The following is a 27,498-nucleotide window of genomic DNA, read 5'->3' on the forward strand; positions in this document are numbered from 1 at the left end:
GTGCCTTCTTCGTACTCTTTTGTTTTCTCTTTCTCGCATTTCCTTGTCAGTCCGCTCTATGACTGCATTTCCTCAGGATCTTTTCCCTTTTTTTTCCAATGCCGCTCTTCTTCCATCGCTCGTCAAGCTCTCGTTCTCTCCTTATCTTGCATCCCACAAGCCTGGAGATCACTGCAGGCTGATTGCTACATGCTTCACGCATATAAACCTCGACGCTGTCCTAAAGGTGCCTCCACTCATGTGCTTACGTCTCAATGGAGACGTAAGCACATGAAAGCAAAAGCACACAAATACGCAATCGTGGACAGAGCTACACATGAGTAGGAGACTCACACAGACCTTCCCTCTCTCATTCTGCTTTGCTCTGCCCTATTCTCCTCCTCTTGCCTTCACTGCTCCTTTTTTAGTCTTGCTTGTTTATAGTAAGTCAATGGAAGACGTGGAATAAACCACACAGGAGAGAGATCAAACATGCCAGCTGCATTTTAAATTCTGATTTAGATAGATAGATAGATAGATAGATAGATAGATAGATAGATAGATAGATAGATAGATAGATAGATAGATAGATAGATAGATAGATAGATAGATAGATAGATCGGCTATGTACCACAGGCCTTCAAGGTGGCTGTAGTTAAACCTTTACTTAAAAAGCATCTCTAGACCCAGCTGTCTTAGCTAATTATAGGCCAATCTCCAACCTTCCTTTCATATCAAACATCCTTGAAAGAGTAGTTGTCAAACAGCTAACAGATCATCTGCAGAGGAATGGCTTATTTGAAGAGTTTCAGTCAGGTTTCAGAGCTCATCACAGCACAGAAACAGCTTTAGTGAAGGTTACAAATGATCTTCTTATGGCCTCTGACAGTGGACTCATCTCTGTGCTTGTCCTGCTAGACCTCAGTGCAGCGTTCGATACTGTTGACCATAATATTAGAGCACGCTGTAGGTACTGCTATTAGGAGTTGGTGGGGTTTGTCTGGTGTGGTATCATGGGTTTTGCTTCCTTTTTCAGCACAGGTAGGCGGGGCGGTGTGTCACAGGATGCTGGAACACCAGCGGTACATCAGATGTCATTTGATGGAGCGTTCTTAAGGAGCAGCGCGACAGATGTCTGGTGTCGGAATGTTGTCGCCTCCCTGAGTAGTAACATGTTGATTGATCTCCACGGTGTTCCCGTAGATCCACCCTGCGTGTGCTGATGTCCCCGTTCAGTCCGAGTGTCAGCTTCCTTCCCTGGTTTCCCCTCATTTATTTTACAACCTCCCAACCTATGTAAATACTCCGGGCATTGTAAATAAAGAGCACCTTTTGCACTTCTTACATCTCTGTGTGTTCTGCCATAGAGTCCGCTCCTTCAGCCTAACAACTGCTCTGCAGTGGTTTGTATCACATCTATCTAATAGACTCCAATTTGTACATGTAAATGGAGAGTCCTCTTCACACACTAACATCAATTATGGTGTTCCACAGGGTTCAGTGCTAGGACCAATTCTGTTTACATTATACATGCTTCCCTTAGGCAGCATCATTAGAAGACATAGCATACATTTTCACTGCTATGCAGATGACACGCAGCTCTATCTATCCATGAAGCCAGGTAACACACACCAATTAGTTAAACTGCAGGAATGTCTTAAAGACTTAAAGACCTGGATGGCCGCTAACTTTCTGCTTCTTAATTCAGATAAAACTGAGGTTATTGTACTCGGCCCTGAAAATCTTAGAAATATGGTATCTAAGCAGATTCTTACTCTGGATGGCATTACCTTGGCCTCCAGTAACACTGTGAGGAACCTTGGAGTCATTTTTGACCAGGACATGTCCTTCAATGCACATATTAAACAAATATGTAAGACTGCTTTCTTCCATTTGCGCAGCATCTCTAAAATTAGAAATATCCTGTCTCAGAGTGATGCTGAGAAACTAGTTCATGCATTTATTACTTCCAGGCTGGACTACTGTAATTCTTTATTATCAGGATGTCCTAAAAACTCCCTGAAAAGCCTTCAGCTAATCCAAAATGCTGCAGCAAGAGTCCTGACAGGGACTAGAAAGAGAGAGCAGATTTCTCCTGTTTTGGCTTCCCTTCATTGGCTTCCTGTTAAATCCAGAATTCAAAATTCTGCTCCTCACATACAAGGTCTTAAATAATCAGGCCCCATCTTATCTTAATGACCTTGTAGTACCATATCACCCTATTAGAGCACTGGTGCATGCCACATTTGACTGATGTGGATAGGGCCCATGCCACTGGGCGTCTTCAAGCTGGTGTTCTGCAAATCCAAGCTGCAGTATTATTTGGAGTGTGCCCTCATCTCCAAATTCAAGTTCCGTATGATGGGGGATGTCAGAGACAGGTCGTAAAGTGGGCTTCCCACGAAGATATCAGCACAGACTGTTTCCTTACAGATTTGCACATTTCCTGTAAGGGTTTTCAGGAGACCATTGCTGTCAGCTCTACCCAACTGGACATGTGCAGTGGAAGCTGAACGAGTAGACGAATGTCATGTTCAGCGGTAAGTTCAGATTCTGCCTACGGCAGTTGGATCATAGGGTCAAGGTGTGGTGAAGACGGAGAAAAGGCCTTCCTGATTGCTGCTCCAATAGGGTAGCAGATTTTAGTGGAGGCAGTGTGATGGTGTGGGAGGATATCTCCCTCACTGGAAAAATAAGGATTTTCATCACTGGAGGCAATGTCAATGCAGAGAGATATCGAGATGACATTTTGCAACCAGTGGCAATTGTCACTGTTTTTGAGTTTTGTTAAAATTACTTGGTTTTGTTTCAGTCATGGTTTTGGTTCTCTTTTTTGTGCTTATGTTATAGTTTTTAGTCTTTAGGTTTCCGTCTCCGTGTCTTCCACGTGTCTTCTCTGCATTAGCTGTCGGTGCTCGTCTCATCTCCCAAGTTTAGATCATTAGTCCAAGTTTGAATTTTTATTTATCTTTTAGTGTTCATGTATTTTGTTTCTAGGTTCATTTTTGCCAGCAAATAAAAGCTGCTACTTTAGGTTAAGTTCTCCGTCTCAGAGTCCTGCGTTTGGTTCCAAACCCTGCCTGCCAAACAGCTTACCATAACAGCAATGCCATATCTCCACAGTCTGAGCCTGGACTCTATCCTCTAAAATGACAATGTTAATTCCCCAGAGAATGGGGTTTATTAGAGACTACATCCAGAATTTGGGAGAGGAGAGAATGGAATGGCCTGCCTGCAGTCCTGACCTCAATCCCACCGACACCTGTGGGATCAACTTGGCCGTGCTGTTCATGCCAGAGTGACCAATATATTCACATTGGCTGACTTGTGACATTTACCGGGTGAAGAATGGAATGCCACCCCACAGCAGTGTGTGACCAAGTGGTGACTAGCATGAGAAGGAAGTGCCAGCCTGCTGTGGCTGTGTATCATCCTTCCACATACTACAGCCTGTGTCTGTTAAATGAATAAATTGTTAAATTGCCAAAATGTCTTTTTTCTTAGGACTTCAATCATCCAACCCAATAAACAACACCAAACAAACTCTGGATATTGCCGATTCTGTTTTTGGACCATGAAGCTAGAGACACCAACAACCATAGTGAAGTATCTTCCAGTGGCCAGAGCAGGTGACATCGCAGGAACTCTGAAACTGTTGGCTAAGAATAAACATAAATTCTGTAAAACTATAATTCCCGTTGGCAGTAATAACACTCAGCTACATCAATAAGAGGTCATTAAAATTTCAATTGAATCGGTGTGTAACAGTCAAAACAATGTTGTACTAGGTAGTTTTCTCTGGTTCCCCCAATTGGACCAGGAGTGATGTGTTTAGCCACATGTCCTTCTTAAATTGCTGGTTGTCTCAACGGTTCCAAAAAATGATGTGGGCTTTGTAGATAATTGGAAAACTTTCTGGGGAATTCCTGGTCTTGTTAGGAGCTACAACATCCAATCCTTGGATAGAGCTAATCTCTTTTCTAGGAATCTGGTCAAACCCCCCAAACTATCCAGAGTTGAGACCAGGAAGCAGAGTTTCAGTCTGGTAAATGGATTTGTTCTTATATAGTGCTCTTCTACTCTGAGCACTCAGTGTTCAGACAGTGCACAGTCTGGAGCAGACAGGGATCCACCACCTTGTGGTGGATGGCTGCATAACATTTAGGACACAATAATTTACTGACATTGGGCATCACTTAAAAACGTAACAATTAGATTAAACAAGTAAATCCAACCAGTGACAACAGCAACAATTACTTGGCTAGTCATACATTGTGAAGTATTACATCTCCAAAGTGCAATACCACTGATACTTATTTAGACTCTTGTTGTCCAGTTGATCTTTGTGAGTTCACCTTCAGTAATTACTTCCTCCAAACCATCAACGTGTCTTTTAGACCCCATTCCTACAAGACTGTTCAGAGAAGTCCTGCCATTAATTAATGCTTCAATATTAAAAACTATAAACCTATCTCTATTAATAGGCTAACTCCCTGAAAATGCTTCAACAAGAGTACTGACCAGATACTAAAAAGAGAGAGTATATTTCACTGGTGTCCCTTCATTGGCTCTCTGTTAAATCCAAAATTGAATTAAAAACCCTTATTATTACATAAAAGGTCTTGAATAATCAGGCCACATCTTATCTTAAAGACCCCAGTACCATATCACCCCAATAGAGCACTTTGCTCTCAGACTGCAGGTTTACTTGTGGTTCCTAAGGTATTTAGAAGTAGAATGGGAGGCAGAGCCTTCAGTTTTCAGGCCCCTCTTCTGTGGAACCAGCTCCCAGTTTGGATTCAGGAGACAGACACTATCTCTACTTTCAAGATTAGGCTTCAAACTTTCCTTTTTGACAAAGAATATTATAAGGGTGACCCTTAATCCTTCCTTAGTTACGCTGCAATAGGCTTCCGATGATGCTCAAGTGTTTCTTCTTGACACACCTTTTTGTGTGTTTGTACACCATTCTGCATGTAATTATTAGTAATTATTAATCTCTGGCTGTGTGTCTTTTTCCCGTCTTCCTTCCCTCAGTCCCTGAGCCTGGTTCTGCCGGAGGTTTCTTTCTGTTACAAGGAAGTTTTTCCTTCCCGCTGTCACCAAAGTGCTTGCTCATAAGGAGTCAACTAAATGTTGGGGTATTCTCTGTATTATTGTAGGATCTTTACCTTACAATATAAAGCAGCTTGAGGCAGACTGTTGTTGTGATTTGATGGTTTATCCTCCTCAGAACCAAGGAAAAAAGAATCTTCCAGTTAAACTTTTTTTGTGATTTCCTTCCTCTTTGGAGCTTAAAGAGACCACCCAAGCACACTGGTTATGTCTTTGTAGCCATTAAAGAGTACGGTATTGTTTTAAAGTAATTTCGCAAGAAAAACAAACAAACAAGCAAAAAAAAACCTCACACACACACCAAAAAACACCCAAACCCAACTTTCATACTGGGATAGTGATGAAAAACGTATACCTTTAGTAGAATGGATAAATGATTACATTATTTATCATATATATTAATATAAACAATATATTAAACACAATGGATGATGTAAACATAATATCCTCCAGAATTGTTACCTTCCTATATTAATGCTGCTTGTGATTACAGAAATAGAAGTGCAGTCCCGCTAACAGAGCGGGAGTATAACAAGGAATTTGAACATTAGTCGTTCATAATATTAGCCTCGACTCGTGGCGGTAGTAGTCGTGTAGTATTAGCAAAAATAGTACCAATTATTCGACGGAGCGGAGGGACACCAACGTGCTGCGGTTTGTGAATGTCTAGGGATCAGCGGAGAAACACCAATGGATGGCGGCTGTGCTGCGGTTCAATGTTCCACCGTTTTTTCAAGTGGAGAGAAAAGGCGACTGACGCTTGAACGGGTGGAGACTGCTACACATTTAAATCCCCCGGGTCGGTTTTTCATCTTTCAGCAAGGCTAACTTTTCTTTTTTTCCTTTTCCTCCCATCCGTTGGATTATTTAGAGCTGTTTTAATGTCGTAAGTTACAGGTCTGCAAGGGCGTCGTTGTTGGGAAGTTTATTCCGGGGGGGTGGGGGGGTTTGACCAGCAAAGGGCCATGGCAGTCGAGGCTCGGCCGGAGCTGGTCGGGAAGCGGTTCCTCTGTGTCAGCGGTGACGAGCCGCCTGAAATCGGCGACATTGGTCGGTGGCCGTGGAGGTCCGGGGTTATACGGGCCGTCAACCATCGTGACAGCGACAATGCCGAACTGACGGTAAGGAAAATGCTGACTTTGTCCTCGTAGTTGGTCTGTTACATGCAAAGCAAACGGGAAAATCTCTGTGGTTGGTGGCTAGCCAGCGAGGCACTGTTGTAGGCTTGCCAGGCGGAAATTATTTTGCGGCTTTCTTTTCGGTCGCTCCGACTCTTCGGACGCAGGAGTCTATGGTGTGTATGCACAACTGATTAGTAGAATATGTTGTATTGTTTACATGTAAGTTTGGCTAGTTTTCTTAAGCCTGCGAGGTAATGTGTGGTAGCTTGGAAAGCAAATGGTTAGTTCTGGTCTAAGTTCTCAGCTTATTTACATGAAATCCTCCAACTTGTGTCTTCCATTAGGCACTCGCTGTGGCTAAGACTGATTTAAGTGGGCTGATTATTCAGTTAGTGCCCAGATCATTTGAAGCGCGGTTATGAGTGCTTCTGCCAGCCAGAGGGTTATTGTAAGGGTCGACTGACACATAATCAATGCGAAGCACTGAGTGACACGTGAATGGCTCATGTTGTCATTCGAGAAAAGCATGTGTAGGAATTTGAGTCCCGAGCGGCTTTAATCTGCTTTACACTGCAGATCAGCTGACGCGTGTCAAATTGGCTTTCTGCAGACGTTAAATTAGTCGTTATTACCTCGTGGTTTCTAGTCACCGGCCGTGTTATTAGGGCATTTCTTGCGGCCACTCGGACTCGCACACGGGCGCGGGAATGCTAGGATTTCCAAACACACATCAGAAGAGGCTTGCTGCAGGCTGAACAAAGGCCATTTTGTCTTCAAGTAAAATATATGGTTTGCATTTTCTGTCATGCTCCTGTCACACAGGTGCCGATACGTTTCCCGCTTCACGTGTAATAATTGCATTCGTAATAGTAGCTGGGCAGTAAATACATGATCCCCTCCTTCCTATAAAGAGAGGCAATTTTTTTTTATAACGGGCTAACGTGCCAAAACCAGCAAACAATGAAATATTTGCCCTGACAAGCCCTTGGCTGGCTAACGCAGTGTATAGTGCATTTTCCCCTTTTCTTTTGTTCAGTCTTTTTTGACTGCCTATGCAGATAACTGGCAGAAGCCCCAGCCCAGTTCTGATTTGATCGTTTAGCCTGTTGTCTTTGTCTATATGTTCCATTTATTGAGAACAATAAATCGTCTGGTTTTAACGCTTATGGCGAATTTAATCATGTGATTGTCACAGAGCTCTGTGGCAGATTTATTCTTTGTGTATGATTTTATTTGTCAAGTTAATTTTTTGCATATTTTCCAACGATTTTGAAGCTTAAACGGATTTTTTCAGTGTTCTTAGTCGTTGGCAGATCATAGATCCAACTGATTAATACTGATTTATTTTTGATGAGAGAGTAGACGAATTTGTGCTTTCTGTTATTCATATAATCAAAGTATCTGGCTGGCATGGGAGGTTACATATCTTTCATGAATTAATTACAGCTTCATAACAAAACATTGTTGGTGCCTTCACTAGATCAGGCATTGCATATGCTTCTTTGTACTGGACAACAGCCGTGTCCCCAGATTACTGATTCCCATGTAGAGCTGGTCCTTGTCTGTGATGTAACTTAGGCATCGAGTAGTGTTCTACTTTAATTCCATACAGTGTGGCACAGTCTCATTAGCAAGGGGCTTAACTATCAGAGTGAATACAGTGGAGAGGGATTTGAGAGTAGATTAGAAGAAGTGTGTCAAGCCAGGCTGCCAGGCCTTTGTCAAGTGTCTCTGATCAGATAGGCCAAAAGTGCATATTTACTGTTAATGCTCAATGAGATTTATTATTCAGCAGATACAAATGTATAATAAAGAGAACGCCCCGTAGTGTTTTTCACGTTTGTGGCTAAAGTAGAGATCAGTGAGCATGTATCAAAAGCACTTAACAATTCCTATAAAGACGATTATTTTGGTTTCGCTGTCTTAAAATTACATTTAATTCTTATATGGAGTGGAAGAGCTTATTACTTGATATGGAAAAAGAAAGAAAATACTTTGTTTCTCTGGTTGTTCCAGTGCTGTCCGTACCTGCTGTTACGATGAAGTCCATGTGACCTGATCACAGACAGACAGCGTTGATGCACTGAGATGTGATTGGTCAGACGTATTCATTTGGTTGTGTGGTTGGCTACTCGCAGTTTCTATAGTTCATTTTGCATAAGACTGTTTAACAATTGTGTGTAAAGAATAAGTGCTCTAAATTAAGTGACCATATACCCTGTGTGTTTACTCAAGGGTTGGCACAGGGTGCTTTGAAGGTAATTGTTGGTAACTGGTTGTTTATAGAGGTCTTCTAAGCTCTAATCTAAGTGTGCATGTGGAGACAGATTATATTATCAGGGTTGATTGAGTTAATGTAGAGTTTCCCAGGTATGACATGAGAAAATAAAAAAGTGAAACTTGTTGGTATTTTGACTTCTGCATTTTTCACTTCAACACTTGTGGATTGAGTCAGTCAGCATGGAAATAATCATAATTGTCTTTGTGTGATTTTTACCAGGTTAATATTCAAAATTCAAAATTGTGTAGAGTTAAGAAATGCTGTGGATTGTGTCTGACAGAGATGTTATTATCATTATCATTATTATTATTATTGTTATCATTATTATTGTGTCAAGATAATTTAAGATCCTAAATTTGACATCTGGCTAAGCTATATATCAAGTAAAGTGGCAGAAGCTTTCAGTGTTTTTCACAGGTTGAGAATCTGATCATGGGGGTGAGGATATGTCCATGTGTGTGTGCCATAAAATGAGACATGTACACACAATAAAATAATATTAGAGCACTTCGCTCTCACACTGCAGGCCTACTTGTTGTTCCTAGAGTATTTAAAAGTAGAATGGGAGGCAGAGCCTTCAGTTTTCAGGCCCCTCTTCTGTGGAACCAGCTTCCAGTTTGGATTCAGGAGACAGACACTATCTCTACTTTCAAGATTAGGCTTCAAACTTTCCTTTTTGATAAAGCATATAGTTAGGGCTGGACCAGGTGACCCTGAATCCTCCCTTAGTTACTTTGCAATAGGTCTAGCCTGCTGGGTGCTTCCCATGATGCACTGAGTGTTTCTTCCTAACTCACTATGTGTTTATATACCACTCTGCATTTAATCATTAGTTATTATTATTCTCTGGCTCTCTTCTGCAGCGTTTCTTTGTACTGTCTTCTTCCCCTCACTCCAACTGGTCGTGGCAGATGGCCGCTCCTCCCTGAGCCTGGTTCTGCTGAAGGTTTCTTCCTGTTACAAGGAAGTTTTTCCTTCCCGCTGTCACCAATGTGCTTGTTCATACATGGTCATCTGATTAGTGGGGCTTCTCTGTTTTTCCTGTATTATTGTAGGGCCTGTACCGTACAATATAAAACATCTTCAGGTAGGGGTGGGTGATATATCGAATATACTTGATGTATTGCTAGTTTTTGCATGTACGATGGTTAAAATGGCTTTATCATAACCACTGAGTATAAATTGCCACAGAAATATGAAGCTGTCTGCATATGAGGTTTTTCTCTCCCACACGCTTCGAAGGCGTTATTACTCCGTTATTACTCCTACTTTCAGTTTTTATTTTGTCTCATGAATTCATGATGATGTCGAAAAAAAATATTGAATGGTCATTGTGAATAAGTGTACCAGTACAATTTTAGACACTATATGGTTCAAAATAACATTTGGTTTTGGAGGTTATTGAAACATATCGTGATATATATTGTTTATTGTGATATATCCAAAAAATATCATGATATTAGACTTTTCTCATATTGCACAGCCCTACCTTGAGGCAAATGTAGTGATTTGGTCCTATATAAATAATACTGAATTAAATGCTTTTCTGTTTGTCTTCAAATCGTTTGTTTTCACAGTACTTTCTGACAAATAAACAAGTAACACTAATTGCTTCTCAAGTGTCCTGGAGTTTAGTCCTGTTACACAGAATGTCATAACTATTAGTTAATTAGATACAATGTATCTGTTTTGATGAAATTACAGGTTTAGTTTGATACAGTTGGTTCTGCTTATAATGATATTTAATGAATAGCCGCAGGGTTAGATTCAGTCTACATGTGTTTATTTTCCATCTCATGTCATATCATGTCAGGCTCTTGTTACTTCCTAATCCATTTGCAGTGTCACTAGGTGTTTGCCACCTGAGTAGCCTAAAGTCATTTTAATTAGCTCTGCTTCCACTTTTGGGAGGATTTTAAAAAGAATAAAGTTCAGAAAATGAAAATAAATTACTCCATTGATGATTTTTGTGAGTTCCTCTGCATTTGAGCTAGTATTGGTTCTTCAAGCACTCTGAAACAGAAACTGGTAGCAGGTTTAAATGGAAATGATAAATATTAAACCGAGAGCTGAACATTTGTGAAGCAGTCACATAAACAATGTCTAAACAGCATTATAGGCCCCCATAGTTTTCAGCTGCTTGAGAGACAGTGACACATGCTTAAAGAAAAGTTAAAGCTCACCAGCAAAGCTGTACTCTGGCACATTAGACACAAAATTGACAAACTCATCTGGATTCACAGTGAATAGAAAGGGCAGGTCAGCCAGGTCATTGCATTGCCTATAGGAGCTTTTGTTTTTCATTACAGTCCACTGTGTGTGTGTGTGTGTGTGTGTGTGTGTGTGTGTGTGTGTATACAGAACCTTTGGTGCCAGTTTGTTTTTAAGGCTGTAGCCTTAGGTTCATCACTGTGTGGCTAATCAGCAGAAAATAACAGGCTGTGAGTAGAAAAGAACCTTCCACATACAGAATCCATGCATGGGTGTTGCAGTTCTGTGTGTGTGTTGGGTCGTGAATAACAACATTGTTTAGAAACAGAGGGAATAAATGTGGCAGAATAGATGCTGTCAGCTTCTTGTGTAAATGTATATGTAGGCTTAGTCCACATGGAATAGACCCATAGACTATATCATACTGTACAAGACACAATGGCTTTGAATTCTTTGCACTGGTGTTCAGTGCTTCGCCTGTTTTTCAGTTTTCACTGAAAAGGTGTTCTTCAACAGGTCAGTCCAAATTATAGTCACATGACTGGGATAATTAATACTGCTGCGTGTGAATATGAGTCACATGGCTTTGAATGAATTCATTTTGTTACATGGTTAAAAAAATATTGTAAAATATCTGTTAATATTGTGATAAAGCTTTGTATTATCTCAGGCCGAGCTTCTCACCACCGTGTGCTCGTCTGTGAGAGACTGTTACGTACACTGCACTCAGTGCTGAGAGAATTTTACCAGACAAACTATGACAGATGATTTCTAAATCACACCGGTATCTTTTATGCTCTGTAAAAATCTCTCATAGAGCTGTCAACAAATACTCTAAATTTCATTATATAATTGAATAGTTAAAAAAAGACACTTATGTCTGGGAGAAAAGAAGCACTTGTGTCTGTTTCGTGAGCCACACAGGATGTAAAGCTGAAAAACGATGCAGTGTTGCTGGGAGGTTACCTGAGCACAGTTAAGACTTTAAATGTACTGCAAATTCTTCAGGATATTCTTTGTCGTACTATGTTTCTCACATTAATTATAGCATTCGTTTCAGTTCAATCAGGTAAATAAATGAAACGTGTAGAATGGTTATATTTATTTATTAGGTTGGCATCAATGCATTAAGCTACATTTCGCAATATGACATCCAAGTTGTGAGGTGTCCGAACAGCGCAGTAACTAGATCCACCAAGTGTTAGTGGTTTGTTTTCTGGTGCCTAAGGAAACAAAATGTAATCTGAAGCCAAGTCGGGATGGCTGGATTGGAGGCTGGATGCACCCTTCCCCCATTGCTGTCAGATGGACACACACACACACACACACACACACACACACATACACACTAAAGCTACAGAACCTCATTGCTTCATACAGCAGCCACAAAGTCTTCTACAGGCTCAAGGGCTTCCTAGATAACCCTGGGAATATATTAGGCTCCTCTAGCCAGCAGCTGCTATAGCTTCCTGCAGGACCTTGTCAGACCTCAGTGGGCTGTTTTTCTGTTCTTAATTCTAGTGTGGCATGGTGTAAGTGTATAATGCTAAAACGTATGATAACTTTTTGTACTGTTCCTAGCTGCAGCAATACATTTTATGTTAAAAATCAAAGTAAGGCTGTCCATTTTCACTTTGTCTATTAAGCAGTAAGTGATTTTTCATTGGTGGCTAGCTGCACTGAAATGAGAGAATACATCAGTTAGCAGTAATGCTAAGGTTTGTAGAGCACTTTTTAAATGATGACTTGTTGGAGAGGGTGTTTGAGTCAGGGCTCTGGTGCTTTGGTAGACTAACAAGCTTCAGTCTGATACTGTCCCCTCTGTGGTTGACTTTTCCCTGTAATAGATTGGGTGTATGCTATTCCACCCATCCTATTTGCAAAGAAATGGCTCTGCACCATACGGAGAGGGCCAAGAGGCACAATCAGTGGGCAGAGCAGAGGTCCACAACGTCCGATCAGGAGTATTTCATGTAATATTAAGGTGTAATTTAACCCCTATGTATCCTGGGGTTAAGTTGTTGTTTTCCCAGCACACTGCAACCATAACTGAGTTTTTTTTTTTTTATCATGGCATGATTGGGACTCCTAATATCAATCAACATCTGTGGAAGGAAGAAAATCGCCACAGCTCCCATATCAGGACTTTGACTGTGTAATATTTCACGCAGCCAGAGCAGTGAAACTTCCAACAGACCGCTCTCACAGCAGAGCATGTATAACTGAGTTATATAAGGAAGATCCCAAAGCAAGTGATTCACAGCATCGTCCTGCAGATTGACTCACTTGCTATCATCAGTGTCCACGCCTTCATCAGGTGGTGTCGCCCACCCTCTCCAAACCTCGTTGTAGTTGTTCCTCTGAGCTGGTTTCTTCCATTAAACCTTCTCTTCCTCACCGACTCAACTGCTTGCTCTATACGGTAAATGCCTCTCATCAAAGTAGCGTTGTTCTTTTGGTTTTCTGTGTCACTGCCACTGTTAACCCCAACACAGTGAATAATAAGTGATGCAGCGACATTACGGTGGTGAGCTGGAAAATCATTATACATCTAAAGAAAAAGGACATTAGTCATTTTAATTTTTCATGAAATAAATGACATTTAATTTCGTGAGCTCTTTAAAATGCATCACACAAACCACTCACATGATTTAATTTCTACACAGACTGCGATGTTTTTATAATATTTTGACCTCATGTTGAATTTCACACCATTATTCCCCCAAATAATTCAACTCTATTAAAATATACACAATGCAAAATAGTATTAAACTGGCATCATATTAACTAACCTCATGACCTGTTTTCACTCTGCGGGAAGGCTTCAGTAATGGATTACAGCTCAGTGAGATACACACCACCCAGTGGGTTACCTTTAGAGGATAACAGTGCGTGGCCGAGCTCTTTGGAAAACCTTATAAGATAACCTCTCAGCGTAGGCTTGAATCAACAGCTACGTGAACAGCTTTGTTTAGTCAGAATCTTTTTCTGTAGATGGCTTTGAGTAAACTATATAATGCACTTTGTAGACCGATGCTATGGCAGTTACTGATAAATCGAAGCACGTGTGCTGACCTGTGGGGTTTCCACAACAAAGTCAGTCCTTTAGTAAAGCATGTAGGGAGGAAGCACAGGCTGTGCCTGAATAAGGAACGTGTAAACCTGAGCTTGTCTGACTGCTTTAGCACCTCTGTCCTCACGCTTGGCTGATTTGACATAGAGGAGGTAATGCAATACTACACACTTTACACTGAGATAGTTTGACTTGACTTAATGTCTAAAATTTTCTTCAATTTGAATATAGCTGGGATCCAAATCCAGTAGTATAGATCAAGGCCGCCATGGGATATCTCTCATAAAAACAACTCTACTCGATAAATGACTTCTGTTGAACTTCAGAGTCATTTCAGTCCAGCCCAGAGCTGTTCTGTGTATTTTTGAACACTGCTGTCAGTCAACCAGGATACTGGCTGGGCCCTCTAACGAGACTGTGTTACCCAAGAATGTGAGCGAAGCTATTTTTGTGTAGCCAGTAATGAGGAGGTTGTACTCATTCAGTTTGGAACATCTCCCACATGGATTGATGGAGACACTGTGGCTTGCATGTGTTCATCTTTTCTTTTGTGTAGAAAATGAGAAGTCATCTGCTGCCGTCTTCAGTTTTGGAGCACAGGGTGAGTGGAGTGTATTGTTTGTCTGCTACCTGTGAGCACTGAGCTTCAACTAATAGACTGTTTCCTTACCCGTCTACATAATGTGCCCGACTTCTGTCCTAGCTGAAACCAGCTGACCCTGAAACATAATTCACTTAATCTTGTCATCTACTAATTCATTATATTAAATGTGGTTGCTCTGTGCCAGTGGGACAGTACAAGGCATAGAATGACAGCTGGCGTGCCGGCAGTCTCAGTAGATGAATTTTAAACGGGACCAGAACACCTTGTTCTCTGTGAGCAAAGACACAAACCCTTCCTACCTGATAAGACTGTGATGAACAATATAATTCTCCTATTATGATGTGCGGCAGTAGCTTTTGTCACTACCACCACTATAGATGTTGGCTGTCATAGTTACTGAAGCACACCACCTCATTGTTTTCTCTAAATCTTACCATGTGTTTTTATAAACAACAGTAAGGTAACACCTTAATCGCCTGCCTAATCCTTGTAGGGCTCCCCGTGCTCCCAGTATGGCTTAGACCCACTGGGGCACCGTGCCAGGCTGATTCTGCTCAGGTTTGTTCTGGCCATTGTTTTTGTGATGCAGGGGGATCCACTGTACTGGGTGGGGTGTGGTTTATATTAAAATATATCCACATGAATACCAGGACCTTAATATTACTGATTAATGTTATCCTGATGTCTTTTAATAATGTGGTGAGTCTGATGGAGTCTGCTTTTGGCTTCACCTGTTCTGTTTCCTGTCTGTGTCCTTATTGGACTTAAAGAAGCATCGCAATAATAATCATATCTCTAAAAAGCTGCCATTATATTTTATGTGTTGGATGCTCTCTTTACTTATGTGGAATTAGTTATTTTTCATGTATCTACCACATGATTTATTTGTTGCAGTGTAGGATTGTGTCCAAGGATGATGATGTCAGCAGTGTTGATTTTTAAATTAAAGCTTAATCTGACGGTGCAAACTCCACTGTGTGCTGGGACGCCGCCATTAAGGAATAACAATATCTTAGCTGTTTAACTCATGGAAGTCCACTTATGTTAATTCTGGTATTCTAAATTGTTCATTGTTGTATATGAACGTCCAAGTGTGTCTAGGGCTGTTTGATATAACGATATATATCGGATGACGATATAAAAACGTCTATCGTTTCATTTTACGCTATCGTTTGTTTCATGGTGTCGCAAAATAAACTGTTTACGGCAATATTTTTTCATTATTTTGATGGTCACTGTAGTGGCTATATGAATTTCCTAAAGTTCTCTCTTTCTCTTATATTTAATATAACCACACTACAGATGGGTTTTTATGCGTTGTCGTTAGCAACAACGACGGTAAAACCACCTCGTGTCCGCTTGTTTATTTTCCACATAAACCTTTCACAATAAAGCTCATGATCCTGTTGAGACTTTTCAAAATAAACTGAATCACGTGAAAGATGCAGAGTATTTACGGATGAGAAGCAAAAAAGAGCCGCCAGGTGCTAAAAAATAAACCTTAGACTCAAACGTTAGAACAGGCTTTTCCCCGCAGCACGCTGTGTGATAAATACTCACAAAGAAAACGGCGGCCGTTACAACCTATGTCTAAAAATGTATCGTTTCATGCATCAGCTAAAACACTCGACTCCAGGTACGCGACGCCCAGCTGGAAACACTTCACAAACACAGAATTTACAGAAAATGTTACATTTTTGTGATTTATATCGTTATCGGACGATAGATGTCTTAATATTGGGATATGAGATTTTGGTCATATCGCACAGCCCTAAGTGTGTCTTTATGTTGGTTGTGAGAACCTCGTGTGTGTTTTTGTTTTTTCTGTTTGGGTAGCACAGAGTGTGGAGAATAAACGGTGCGCGTTAACCTCCTCCTGCCCTGACCCAGCTGTGATACGAGTATACCGAATACTTCTTTATTTAACTGCTGGGTATACCCATTTGTAAGTTATTGTATGTGCTGAACTTGGCTTCAGTGTAACTCGGTGCCGTGTGTGTAGATCCAGTTTCCAGGCGATAAACGTATACTTCAGCAGACGAGGTTTAATCTAAGTTGATTGCTTGACCATTAAATGAGTTTGAATGCTAACCACTGAATGACGTTATAGCAGCAAATGCAAAACCCACTGTCTTAAGCGCTTCTTTGTCCCTTACCTCTGTCCATCTCTTGGATCAAATAACTCAAAGATTTCTGCACACATACAGTTATGTGTAATATGTGTAACACTGACTAAAGGGGCAGTGCAGATCATTTGAAAGATCTAATTTATGGATGTTGCCGTGTTTGCTGTTTTCATTTAGAGTCAAAGATAGTTGGCTACATGTACAGGACATGCAGGAGAATCAAAATACTGTTTGTCTCTGTCCTTAGTTTAAAGAAGGATTTCAAAAAGAGCCTGTGTACACAAACAGTAGTGCACATGACCAACAGCAGCAGGTATGCTTGCAGTAAAGAGCCAAAGACACAGTCAGTAGCATTAAAGGATATGAATGTATGTGTGTGTGAGTGTGTTGTAGTCCAGGGGAGAGGTAGTGAATAGAATGTAATTTATTCTATTAGATGGTACAGCAGTGGAAAAACGTCTGTTTTCACATACACGACAGAGTGATAATTGAATCACAGGCTGATATCAGCTACCATTATTGGCTGAACCAGACTCTCGATTCTTATTTCTTTATAAGCAGCGACACTTCATATTTCTGTACTCGTACTCTGCTTCATGTTCTTCAGCAATGAATCTATTTGTATTTTTGAAAAATGTAGAGTTTAACATTTCAGCGGCTGTGTTAAGCCATGTCTGTGCTTTGTTTCTGATCACAAGCTCCTTGATTTGGACCTGAAATGAGAGAGAAACTGTCTAGATGTACACACTGGTATATTGAGCCTGGCCCTCTGCTGTTGGTGCATGACTCACTAGCTGGCATTCAGAGAGACAGAGTGAAAACCAGAGAGAGGGATGGAGAGAGAGATGATGTTTCAGAGAGCAGTAAGAAAGGAGCGAGCGGCTGTTATTTGAAAAATGAAGGGACAGAGTAGAGAGAGGGAGAGCTGTGTACTCTCATTAGTCGTTTGGTTTTGTAGCCAGCCAGGCTCTCTGGAAGAGAGGGAATGAGAGCAGAGGAGGAGGGAAAGGGAACGCGAGAGAGAAAATGGGAATGTGAGCGAGACTGAGAGAGAGGGGTTTCTTTCTCCTCTGTCTGGCCTCTCTCCCATAGCAACAGCGGCTTAGCCACGTGAACGGCAGTTCCTTTGAGTTCACCCGCTGCACAGAACTTAACTCCTTCAGTGCCAGAGCAGCACTGAGGCGCAGAGCACAAGACAACAAAGATCTACAATGAATCTGAGTACACCGCATCCTTTTCAACAGAAGTGTCTTCAGTTGATTTCACACCACACAGACAGAGATCATAAATAAATAAGGAGGATTACCTCTGTGTTCATTGACTACACAGTATTAACCACTGCTGTACCATCTGATAGAATAAAGAGGAATGCAATGCAGACATTTTACACATGCAACAATAATGTTTGTGCAACTGAGCGGCTTTCAGTGACGACACCCTAAAATGCAGGGATACTGCTCCCTAATGAGTGATCTGCTGATGTTCAAGTTCAGCAGAGTCCCGCCTGATGGTGTGGACTGAACATCATGCAGAGTAGATTAGAGTAAGCTTGTGCACTTATGTTAAAGTTTACAGCAAAATGATTCCACTGTGATAGTGAAACAGTGGAATGACTGTTGACTGGAGAAGGTATGGCTCTCCTGTGGAGTCCAGCTTCACTCTGCCCATGCAATACAAATATAGAAACATCTTTTTTTTTTCTTCCAAGACAAAAACCCCCAAAACAAAGTAAAGGGCTGTGTATTTTAGTGTCTAGTGCTTTCAAAAGCAGAGCTTCATCTCTGTTTCACTAAGAGTGCAGTCGAAAAGTTAAAGAGCTTGTTTTTGTCTTTACTCCCGACCCTTCTGTTCATTCTGTTCTCTTCGTTCAGCAGCTAGCTAACTCTTTCCAGATGGTATAGTGCTAATGCCACTTTCCTCTCTGCTGCTGTGTCCATAAGTGCTAAACCAAATGACTTGGTGACCATCATATTGGCACTGATGTCCACATCAGTATTGGACTGCTTCTGTTTATTTGAAATATATTCATTCTTAAATAAAAAAATAGCAACGCAAGATTGTAAGATATCTAATGTTACTAGTCCTTATCCTGGAACAGTGATGTGTTATTATGTTACAAAGAATATCAGAGAAACACAAAAATAAACAAACAAAAACAACAACAGTACTACTGATGGAGTCACTAACCTTGTCTTTGTGGCTGTGATGTATCTGCTCCTGTTGTGTTTGCCAGGTAGTAAGGCAAGTGGGTGAAGTGTATGCCTCACATTAATTCTCACTGAAGCTTCAGAGCTTCAAGGTCTCTACCAGCATAGCTACCCAAGAATTAAACAGTTAGCTTGTGACCTGATAGAAAGTGTATCACGTGAACATGAAGACTGACACGTGAGTTTAAACTGAGTTTTAACACAGTTTAATATACTGTCCACTTAAAATCCTGTTTAATTTTGTCCTGATGTAATCAGAGCTAGGATCCAGCCTGATCCAGGTCAGATCTGATCCCAAACCTTGGCTGTGTTCCTCTGCTGATACTGAGTACTGATCTAGTACCGGTGTTAAATTATGAATCCATATCCCTCACTGTACTCGAGCATTGTAAACAGCAGATGTCACACCTTCCTTTCAGCTTCTCAGGCTCCTGTCTGAATATCATGGCAGTGAAAGTAAATGAATGAGTGAGCGAGAGAGAGAGGGAAAGCATTTTCATGTCAGCTCACTGTGACCACAGTTTGCAGTTAAGTAAATAAACATAAGAAATGTTGCTGTTCCTCTGTATTTAATTCTGTACATGCTGCTGTTGCATGGTAGTAGAGAACAGCAGAGATTTGGCTTTTGGGCTCAGCATCGAATGGATACTGTTTTTGTTTTGTCCTTGATCTCTCGTTGATCTTTGTTTGTCTTCGTATCCCCCTGAAAACGGTCCTTTTTTATTGAGCCATAGCAAAAACCACTGCTGTTTAATGATATGCTTTACCTTTATAATAAAATCGAGATCAAACTAAGGGACAGCTTCCAATTTTGATGAGAGTATGGAGTTCTTTAGACACAGAAATGCTGCTTATGTTTGGAGAAAGAAGGAGAGGTGTACAACCCAAGGGCTGATAATGCTGTCGTCATCTACAGCCTTGAGCTGTCGTCATGCTGTATAAAAAACAGACTCACATGTAGAATTCCCAAAACGTTGATCCTGTTCATCTGGACGTGGAGTTTTCAGTGGGACAAACATTTCGTCCCTCATCCAGGTGACTCCTTCAGTCTCAGCTGAATATGCATAACCACTGAGACTAGCACCACTGACTAACAATAAGCCGTGAGGTCAGCTTCACGATCATTAACATGTAAAATTAATCATTGGAAGATACCAGGCTGGACCTCAGTAGTCTATATCTTACTATTTTGGACATATAGAGCTGAAATAAATTGGTCTTAGATTAAAAAACATTAACATGCTGGAAATAATATTTGGAGACCTTTTTGTGAAGAGTTCATTGTACAGTTCTTTGATTGTTATACAGTGTTACAGTACAAAGTGATTATTAAAATACTGAGTTTAATTTTAAGTTAAGTTTGCTTTGGGATGGTTTCAGTTCCTGAAACCTGAATGGTTGTGCTTCAGTTACAGTTATGTAATGACACCTTTATGAATGGAGAGCAGTATTTTTAATTAAGTAGGCCCCACCACCGCCACAAGGCGCGGACCACTAAAGACTGCTGTGTGATTAGCCTTGGAGACTGCTTCAGCCCGGGTGTCAGTCGATTCTGTATTTGACGTGTCTCAGCTGGAATGTGAATTGCAATTAAACAAGTTAACTCTTGTTTCCTGAGAGAGAAAATATTCCCTCCCAAAGAAGAGCTCATCATCATCATCAGCAGGCTGAATGCTGGTCGACTCTTTCTTTCTTCATCAAAGCAGCAAGTAGTACTATCCCCACATGCAGGAAAAATATTGATATATTTTGGATTTAAGAAAACTGTGACTTTATAAAGGCTTTACCATCACCAGCAGTTCAGAGCTCTTCTGACTGTTTTGTGAAATCAACAGTCAAAAGTTCCTTTAATGATTAATCACTTACATGAACTGTTACAATGAATTCTTTGCCTGATTATTGTCACATTTTCACAGATGTCTTTGGTGCTGCTCTTTTTCTTTTTTTAAGACCGTTGTGCTACTCATGGGCTAAAATCCTGTGAGGTATTGTGGCATTTTTTAGTTGTGCAGCAAAATTGAAGTGAATTGGACAACAGTCTGCTCTGGGAATGTGCACGTTGCTGCCTTTGCTAGTCAGCACCAGAAATGCCAGTAAGTTAAGTGTAATATCTTTATTTAATGTACAACAACAGTTACCGGGCTGCAGCTCCGACAGACGTCTGTGTCTGTCTGTCTCTCTGAATAGAAAATGAGTGTAAGATATGTCAAAATAAACAGGAATATAATCCAGACGTGAACCCAAATTCCCTATTGCCCCAGTAGCTATATACTTGATAGTACACAATTAGTATTTCCGTCTTTGAGCAGTCGGACAGTGTCGCAGTCACAAAGCGGTAAAGCTTGTCAGACAAGTAGACTTTGTTCTGGCGGCCATGTAGCCAGGCTTCTTTCCACTATCCTGTCAGTGTGTACGTCAGCCTGTGCCTTAGCCCCCTGTGCTAGCACTCACACTTGAAAGGAGAGACACATGTGGACTCCAAATGCCTGCCCACACACAAGGCCCGCTTCATTTCTTTTGTAGTGTTGGCAAGCAGCACAGAGAAAAGAGAAGTGACTGGAGTACAGTTTTACACTGACACACCTTTCAGGAAAAGAGTGCTGGATGTGTTTCTGAGCAACACACACACACACACACACACACACACACACACACTCTTGTCTGTAGTAGTGGTGTTGTTCACTGTGATGAAGATTGTGAATGGAGAGAAAAGTGATGTGATGACTTTAATCGCTGCATTAACAGATTTAAAACCGCAAAATGATTAATGCTGTAAAACGTGCATCAATGAAACCTGAGCTGTTTGTTCAGTTTCTGTGATCGGCAGACGCTCTGCACAATGCATAATGTATTCAAACAGAGTCATAGTTAATAAATGAGTTTTCATTTAGTGAATGATTAAACGAGCTCCTTATTGGATCATATTTAGATTTTGACATATTCTCAACTTTTTACTGTTCAGTTGAGCGTAAGCTAGGTTCCATGTCTTGGGTACTGTAAGAGTCATTTCAGAACATTTTGGATACATAAAGTATATTCTGTATTATGCCGTGAAGACTGAATTAAGCAAATACTATTCCAATGAACTAAATGCATGATATGTAAATACACTGCACACTGATATGTCATGTGTGCATGCACTGTGTGTCTGTGTGTGTGTTCATGTGTCTGTCATGTGGAGGATGTGCAGTCACATTGTTACATCCTCTCTGAAATACAATACTAATGCTAAAAAGCACCCTTAAGCTCTACAATCCACTTCTTTTTTTTTAAGCTGCGTGTGTGTGTGTGTGTGTGTGTGCGTGTGCACAAACAGGTTTAAATGTGTAAGCATTTTCTTTTTGGTGTGTCGTGGTAAAGAGAAAGAAAATCTTTTGGATGTAAATGGAAAATAGTTTATGAAGTTTTGAATCTTTATTGGTATTATTCTACCTGCACTGACCCCAACATGCTGCCGTAGTAAAGTTTGACATAATAGAAAACAACAAAAAGCGCTTTCCCTTTAATAGACCGTGGTTATGTGTCCAATCAGAATTTACAGCTTCTTCTAACTCTTCAAATAGTTGTTCAGTCTTGTTTGCTTTCTAAAATCTTTGGTTAATGACATTTTGAACACAGAGCAGGAGAAATCTCCAAACAATAGTATGTATGCAGTCTGCATGAGTGTGATGTATTGTCCCTGCAGGGCTGAGAGACTGCTGTGCAACAAAGCCCAGTTAGACCGGAGATGTAACATGAGATCGTTCCTTGAGAATCTAGGGCAAGGTTCCTTCTCCACACGTGTGTCGGTCTGTGTGTGTTAAGCCTCCCTGTTTGCCTTCAATTGTGTGTTTAATGGCTTCTGGGATGCGTTTTCCAGTAAATGTGTAGGTTTCAGAGACCTGCTGAGTAAAAGTGTGGCTGTGTTTGTGGTCAGCTTGTGTATCCGTGATAACTTTGTGTCTGTACGTATGCATTATCATACTTGGCTTGTGAATGCTTGCTTTCTGGCCATGTGTGTCCCAGTGTAGCAGATGAAAGTAGGGAGGGGTGTTCTACCGTTGGCTTCATTGATTGGTTCCATACAGACTGAAACTTGACCTTCACAGCAGATGTCTGTGCGACTGCCAAAGACACACACACACACACACACACACACACACACACACACACACACACACAGTGCATAGCTCTGCCATTACTGTGCTGCTCTTACAGTGTTCTCTGTTTTTTTAGTTTATGGGTCATCACCTAGTAATATGTGTGGTTCCAAATATTGCAACAATGCTAGTGTGCACACAATGTGTCTAACTCTGATACACTGACAATCATTGTTTATTACTACAGGAAAAATAGCCATGTTATAAGTACAAATGATTTTACTCTACCTGAGGTCTCAGGGCACCTTTATACAACTCGCCTCGTTCATCCATTCACTAAGGCTTTCTGTGCTTAAGTGCTGTCTGTCTAACATTTACACACATTCAGACTCAGATGGATGCAGTGGAGAGCAATCTGGGTTAGTATCTAGACTGGTGCAACCAGGGATCAAACCACCAGCCCTGTGAGAACCTGCTCTACCTCCTGAGCTACGACAACCCCCAAAGAGTTCGGAATCGAGAACTGGTTCTTGTTGTTAGCAGTAAAAACTATCGGTGCTGCTTGCACCAACCCGCTGATTTCCAGCTGTGCCAGAGTAGTTGTGCGGCTGAGTGAATACAGACCCTGAACTTTAACAGGTAACAAAAGCAGTGATGAGCATTCAGGCTCCAGTTTATACCTGTTCATGTTTCTAAACTGTGGTTTTAACTTTGACTCCAACACTGATCTCAACAAAGAGGGGAAACACCTCCAACATGCACAAACACGTGACCTCGCAGAATGCAGTGTAATGTCTTTGATACGCTGCTTGGTGATGGGGCGACTCTCAAAGCGGAGCCAATCAGAATCAATAAGTGATATCCATAATGGAATTGGAATCTCTAAATTCTTATCCATTCCCATCCCCACTTAACAGTGATGGTATACTGGGCTGTTTTTCAAGGCTCCAGTGATACTAAAATGCGAGCTGTCAAGTTCTTGTCATGGCTTTGCATGTCTCTCTGCTGTTTTGCTAAATTAGAGGTGTTAGCACTCTACAGTTTTCTAGAAGCACTCTCATATCAGCTCGCTTGTGTCTTTTGTAATTTGGTCTCACACGCTTGCTTTCTTTATCCTCTAAAATAGGTTGGGACTCATGACAGCTTCAGACTTCACATTTTCCAACACAATAACACAACACTATTCAGCTGGAGTTAATGAGACCGTTGACTGACAGCACTGAGAGTGAGAGGAGGCAGGGTTATCTGTGGACTGTAGGCTGTGTCAGCACACATATCAGTGCCGCAATACTGTAAAAACAAAAGTAGTGATGCTGTTTTAAATATTAAAAGTCATTATGGAAAATGTTTTGTTTCCCATATTGCCAATGGAGAAGCTCTAGAGAAAGTCAAAGATTCATTTCTAAATTCTGATTTGTTATTTGACAGAATTATACATTTTAGTCTAACCTCATTTGTGTAGTGTTGTTCTACTTGATTGTGTACAAAATATAATCCAGCATTTACCCTAAAACCTCAAACTGTGACCTTTATGTTTTTGCCTCATTTCCTACCTGTTATTTATTTAAATCAGCCCCAGAGAATGATTTGAATTATTCAAACTTGACACTGATGTTTTTCCATCAGGTAGAAGAATATGATGGGAGTGTGCTGTCTGAAGGCGTTCTGCATAAAGCATGTCTGGTGATGCTGTTCCAGCCCCCACCACTGCTGACTGTTGCAGAATTGCAACTACAGTTGCATTAAAGCCCGTGGAGAACACTGTCACCTTTTTGTAGTATTTTGCACATCTGAGACAGCTTTAGCATGATGGAGAGAGAGACAGCTGTCAGGGTGTCTGCACGGATGTACCGTGCACAGAAAACCCATTTCACATTTAGACAGAAATAAATCACAGTTTGGGTCATCAGCTTGGCACAGTGTTCATTTACTATGGTCACTGTCATCACTACTACTGTTAATGCTGGCACTGCAGGGATTTAGCAACACCACTGGTTCTGTTTGTAATGTTGCTTGCCACAGCAGTGCCTCTGCCATTATTTCATTGTGCACTTTTTAAAATTTGTGACCTTTATGCTAAGGTTTTAAATTTGGTTGATTTTCATTTGCTCAATTAATAAACCACAACCCTGAACACTGACTGCCACTGCTGTCATGGTATAGACACCTTCTAGTCTTAGTCACATCATATTGTCCATGATAATACCGGTATAAAGTGTCATATTATGATATGATTGCTATGGCAATGTCAGTGTGTTTACTTTCTCTAATGCAGGCTAAAACAAATAAATGCCCGGGCATGTCTGAGAGCGAGAGACGTGTCAGCCTCGGCAGCTTTGGTACCTGTTAGTTCACTGTTTGGTACCTAAACAGGGAACTGCATCAACAACCTCCCACAATGTGCAGAACTTTGGAAAATATGCAAGAAAATTATTCCCGCTAAAGGTGGAAACAATACACTTGTTTCGCAGAAACACGCCATCGAGTGCAGCTAAGCCATGAAGGAGGAGACGCTAGCAGCTGGTGATGTGAAACTGAAATGTAAACAAATGACTCCACCAAGTTTTGCTGGGACACTTGGTGCTCGTGGAAAAACAAGGTATTAAGCCACTGGTTTAGAGATAACATCCAGGTAGAAATATTTTCACTTTTTCTCTGTGACGGTATTATTTGATACTTTTTAATTAAACTTTCCAGGGAAAACAGTACCTGTGGTACTTTTGTGCTTGTGCTGTGTCACTGGATATAATGCTGTGCCATTACTACTGCCATGTAATGCTGCTGTGAGTGCTGGCACCTTGTTACGATAGAGTCAGGACAGTATATTGTGATAACATTTTGAGGCCTGTCTCTGTGCTGACCGAGAGAGGCTGTGGTGTTGTTTCAGTTGGAAGTACAGGGTGAAGGGGAACACAGTACCTGTGGCTGTACTCTCCCTGCATCAGTGCACACACTGGCTCATAACCTCAACTACAACAGTGCTCCTGTATGGTCTTTATTTATGTGCATTTGCAAAGAGATACAGATTACGTGTAGATGATTTGCGTGGTCACTCATTGCTAGCAGCCATGAGTCTGAATACTAACTGACAAGGATTACGATGAATGAACACACACAATCACAAACCCTGTTGAACGGTGATAGTGGTGATAAGGCTGTGGTGAACTCTGATTGGATGCTGTTCTGCACTCTGTGAAAGCTTTCTACCAACACAAACCCTAATCAGTGACTCTTTTATCAGCCATTACAGTTAAGACTGGGTCATAACTCAGTGTTGTCATTTATTTACTCTCAGTGGAACTGGCTCCTGTGATGATGTGGTAACACCCATAGATGTGCCAAGTGTTATGCAAAACATAATGTTCAATCACAGGGTGTGGAAAAACGACACTGCTCAAAAAACAAACAAACCAAAAAAACCCCAATAAAAACACAACACCTTTGAATCAGAGCGCAGCATCAAGTCAGTTGAACTTCCGGGATATTGATCTGATCAGCAGAGGGGGGTGTTAATTACTTTCAGCTTCTTTGGTATTAATGAAATTAACAAACGCTGGGGAGAGTGTTGTGCTGTATGTAACAGGATAGGCAATGGTAACTCTGACTGCCATTAGGTGGTGCAGTGGGTCCTGGGCCTTCCTGCTGCACAACAGTGCCTGGCTTCATGCAGGAAGATGATGATACCAATTGACTGGCCCTTTTTTTGTTGATAATCTTTATTTCCATCAAATGATGTGGCATCTCTTTATTCTTGACACGTTACCCAATCACATGATCGCATGATTTTGTTCCTTTAAGGTCTCTGAGCAGTGTACATACATGCACATGTCTGTACAGTAGTCAGTCGAGAGTAAATGAATCCTGACCTGTGTGGACGTCTGGAGACTAAAACTCAGTCTAACGTATTTACAGTAAGCATTAGCATATTTAGATGAATGTAATGTAATTTCAAACTGGATGTTTTTCTTGATGACAAGACAAAGCAGTAAAATCCTCAGTGCAGAAGCAAGAATGATGTAATATAAGAGTTGGGTAATAAATGAACACTGAGCACCAACTAGAACGAGAGTGGACAGACGGTGCACAGCGTTGTGTTAAACAAATACACACTGTCCAGTATTTTGTCATTACATTACAGAAAGAAGTGACGGTGCCTGATTTTCCATACCTCTGGAACACTTAAAGGTCCTAAATGCTGCATGCTGACACTGATACGAGTATTGTCAAGTATATAAGAGACATATGCACAAATACGAGCTTAAAATGAGCTTATATGAACCATTAAAGCAAACTGGTTAATTTTAGTTATAAAAGGTTACAAAAAGTAATCCTGCCTTACTTTGTGTGTGTCAACACTGAAGACACAACCATGTTTCTCAACACAAAGAAACCAAAAACAAAGGTAGCGGCATTTTAAGAATACCTAGAGTGAAAAACTAAAACTAGTAAATATTCATTCTGTCTGTTTGATGTAACTGTTCCACAGTGATGTTACAACCCCAGTCCCAGTGAAGTTGGGACATTGTGTCAAATGTAAATAAAAACCAAATACAATGATTTTCAAATCCTTTTCAACCTATATTTATTTGAATACACTACAAAGACAAGATATCTAAAGTTCAAACTGATAAACTTTATGGTTGTTCTGCAAATCTTCACTCATTTTGAACTTGATGCCTGCAACATGTTCCAAAAAAGCTGG

The 27,498-nt window shown here is 40.9% G+C and overlaps 1 protein-coding gene across 4 annotated transcripts in view; it reads left to right on the plus strand.

Moving 5' to 3' along the window:
- Positions 1-5,766: 5,766 nt before the first annotated feature.
- Positions 5,767-27,498, plus strand: part of jmjd1cb (jumonji domain containing 1Cb) — a 108,330-nt gene continuing 86,598 nt past the window's right edge. For 2 of the 4 annotated variants that reach the window (XM_005471226.4, XM_005471227.4), the window contains exon 1: positions 5,770-6,215. In XM_005471226.4, coding sequence (XP_005471283.1) covers positions 6,060-6,215 — 156 coding nt within the window. In that variant the 5' untranslated portion in view covers positions 5,770-6,059. Of the gene's footprint in view, positions 6,216-27,498 lie in introns of all 4 variants that reach the window. The other 2 variants (XM_013276821.3, XM_025909522.1) reach the window with 2 other exon arrangements.

Source organism: Oreochromis niloticus, linkage group LG8, assembly GCF_001858045.2.
Source record: "Oreochromis niloticus isolate F11D_XX linkage group LG8, O_niloticus_UMD_NMBU, whole genome shotgun sequence".
NCBI classification, from domain to species: domain Eukaryota; kingdom Metazoa; phylum Chordata; class Actinopteri; order Cichliformes; family Cichlidae; genus Oreochromis; species Oreochromis niloticus.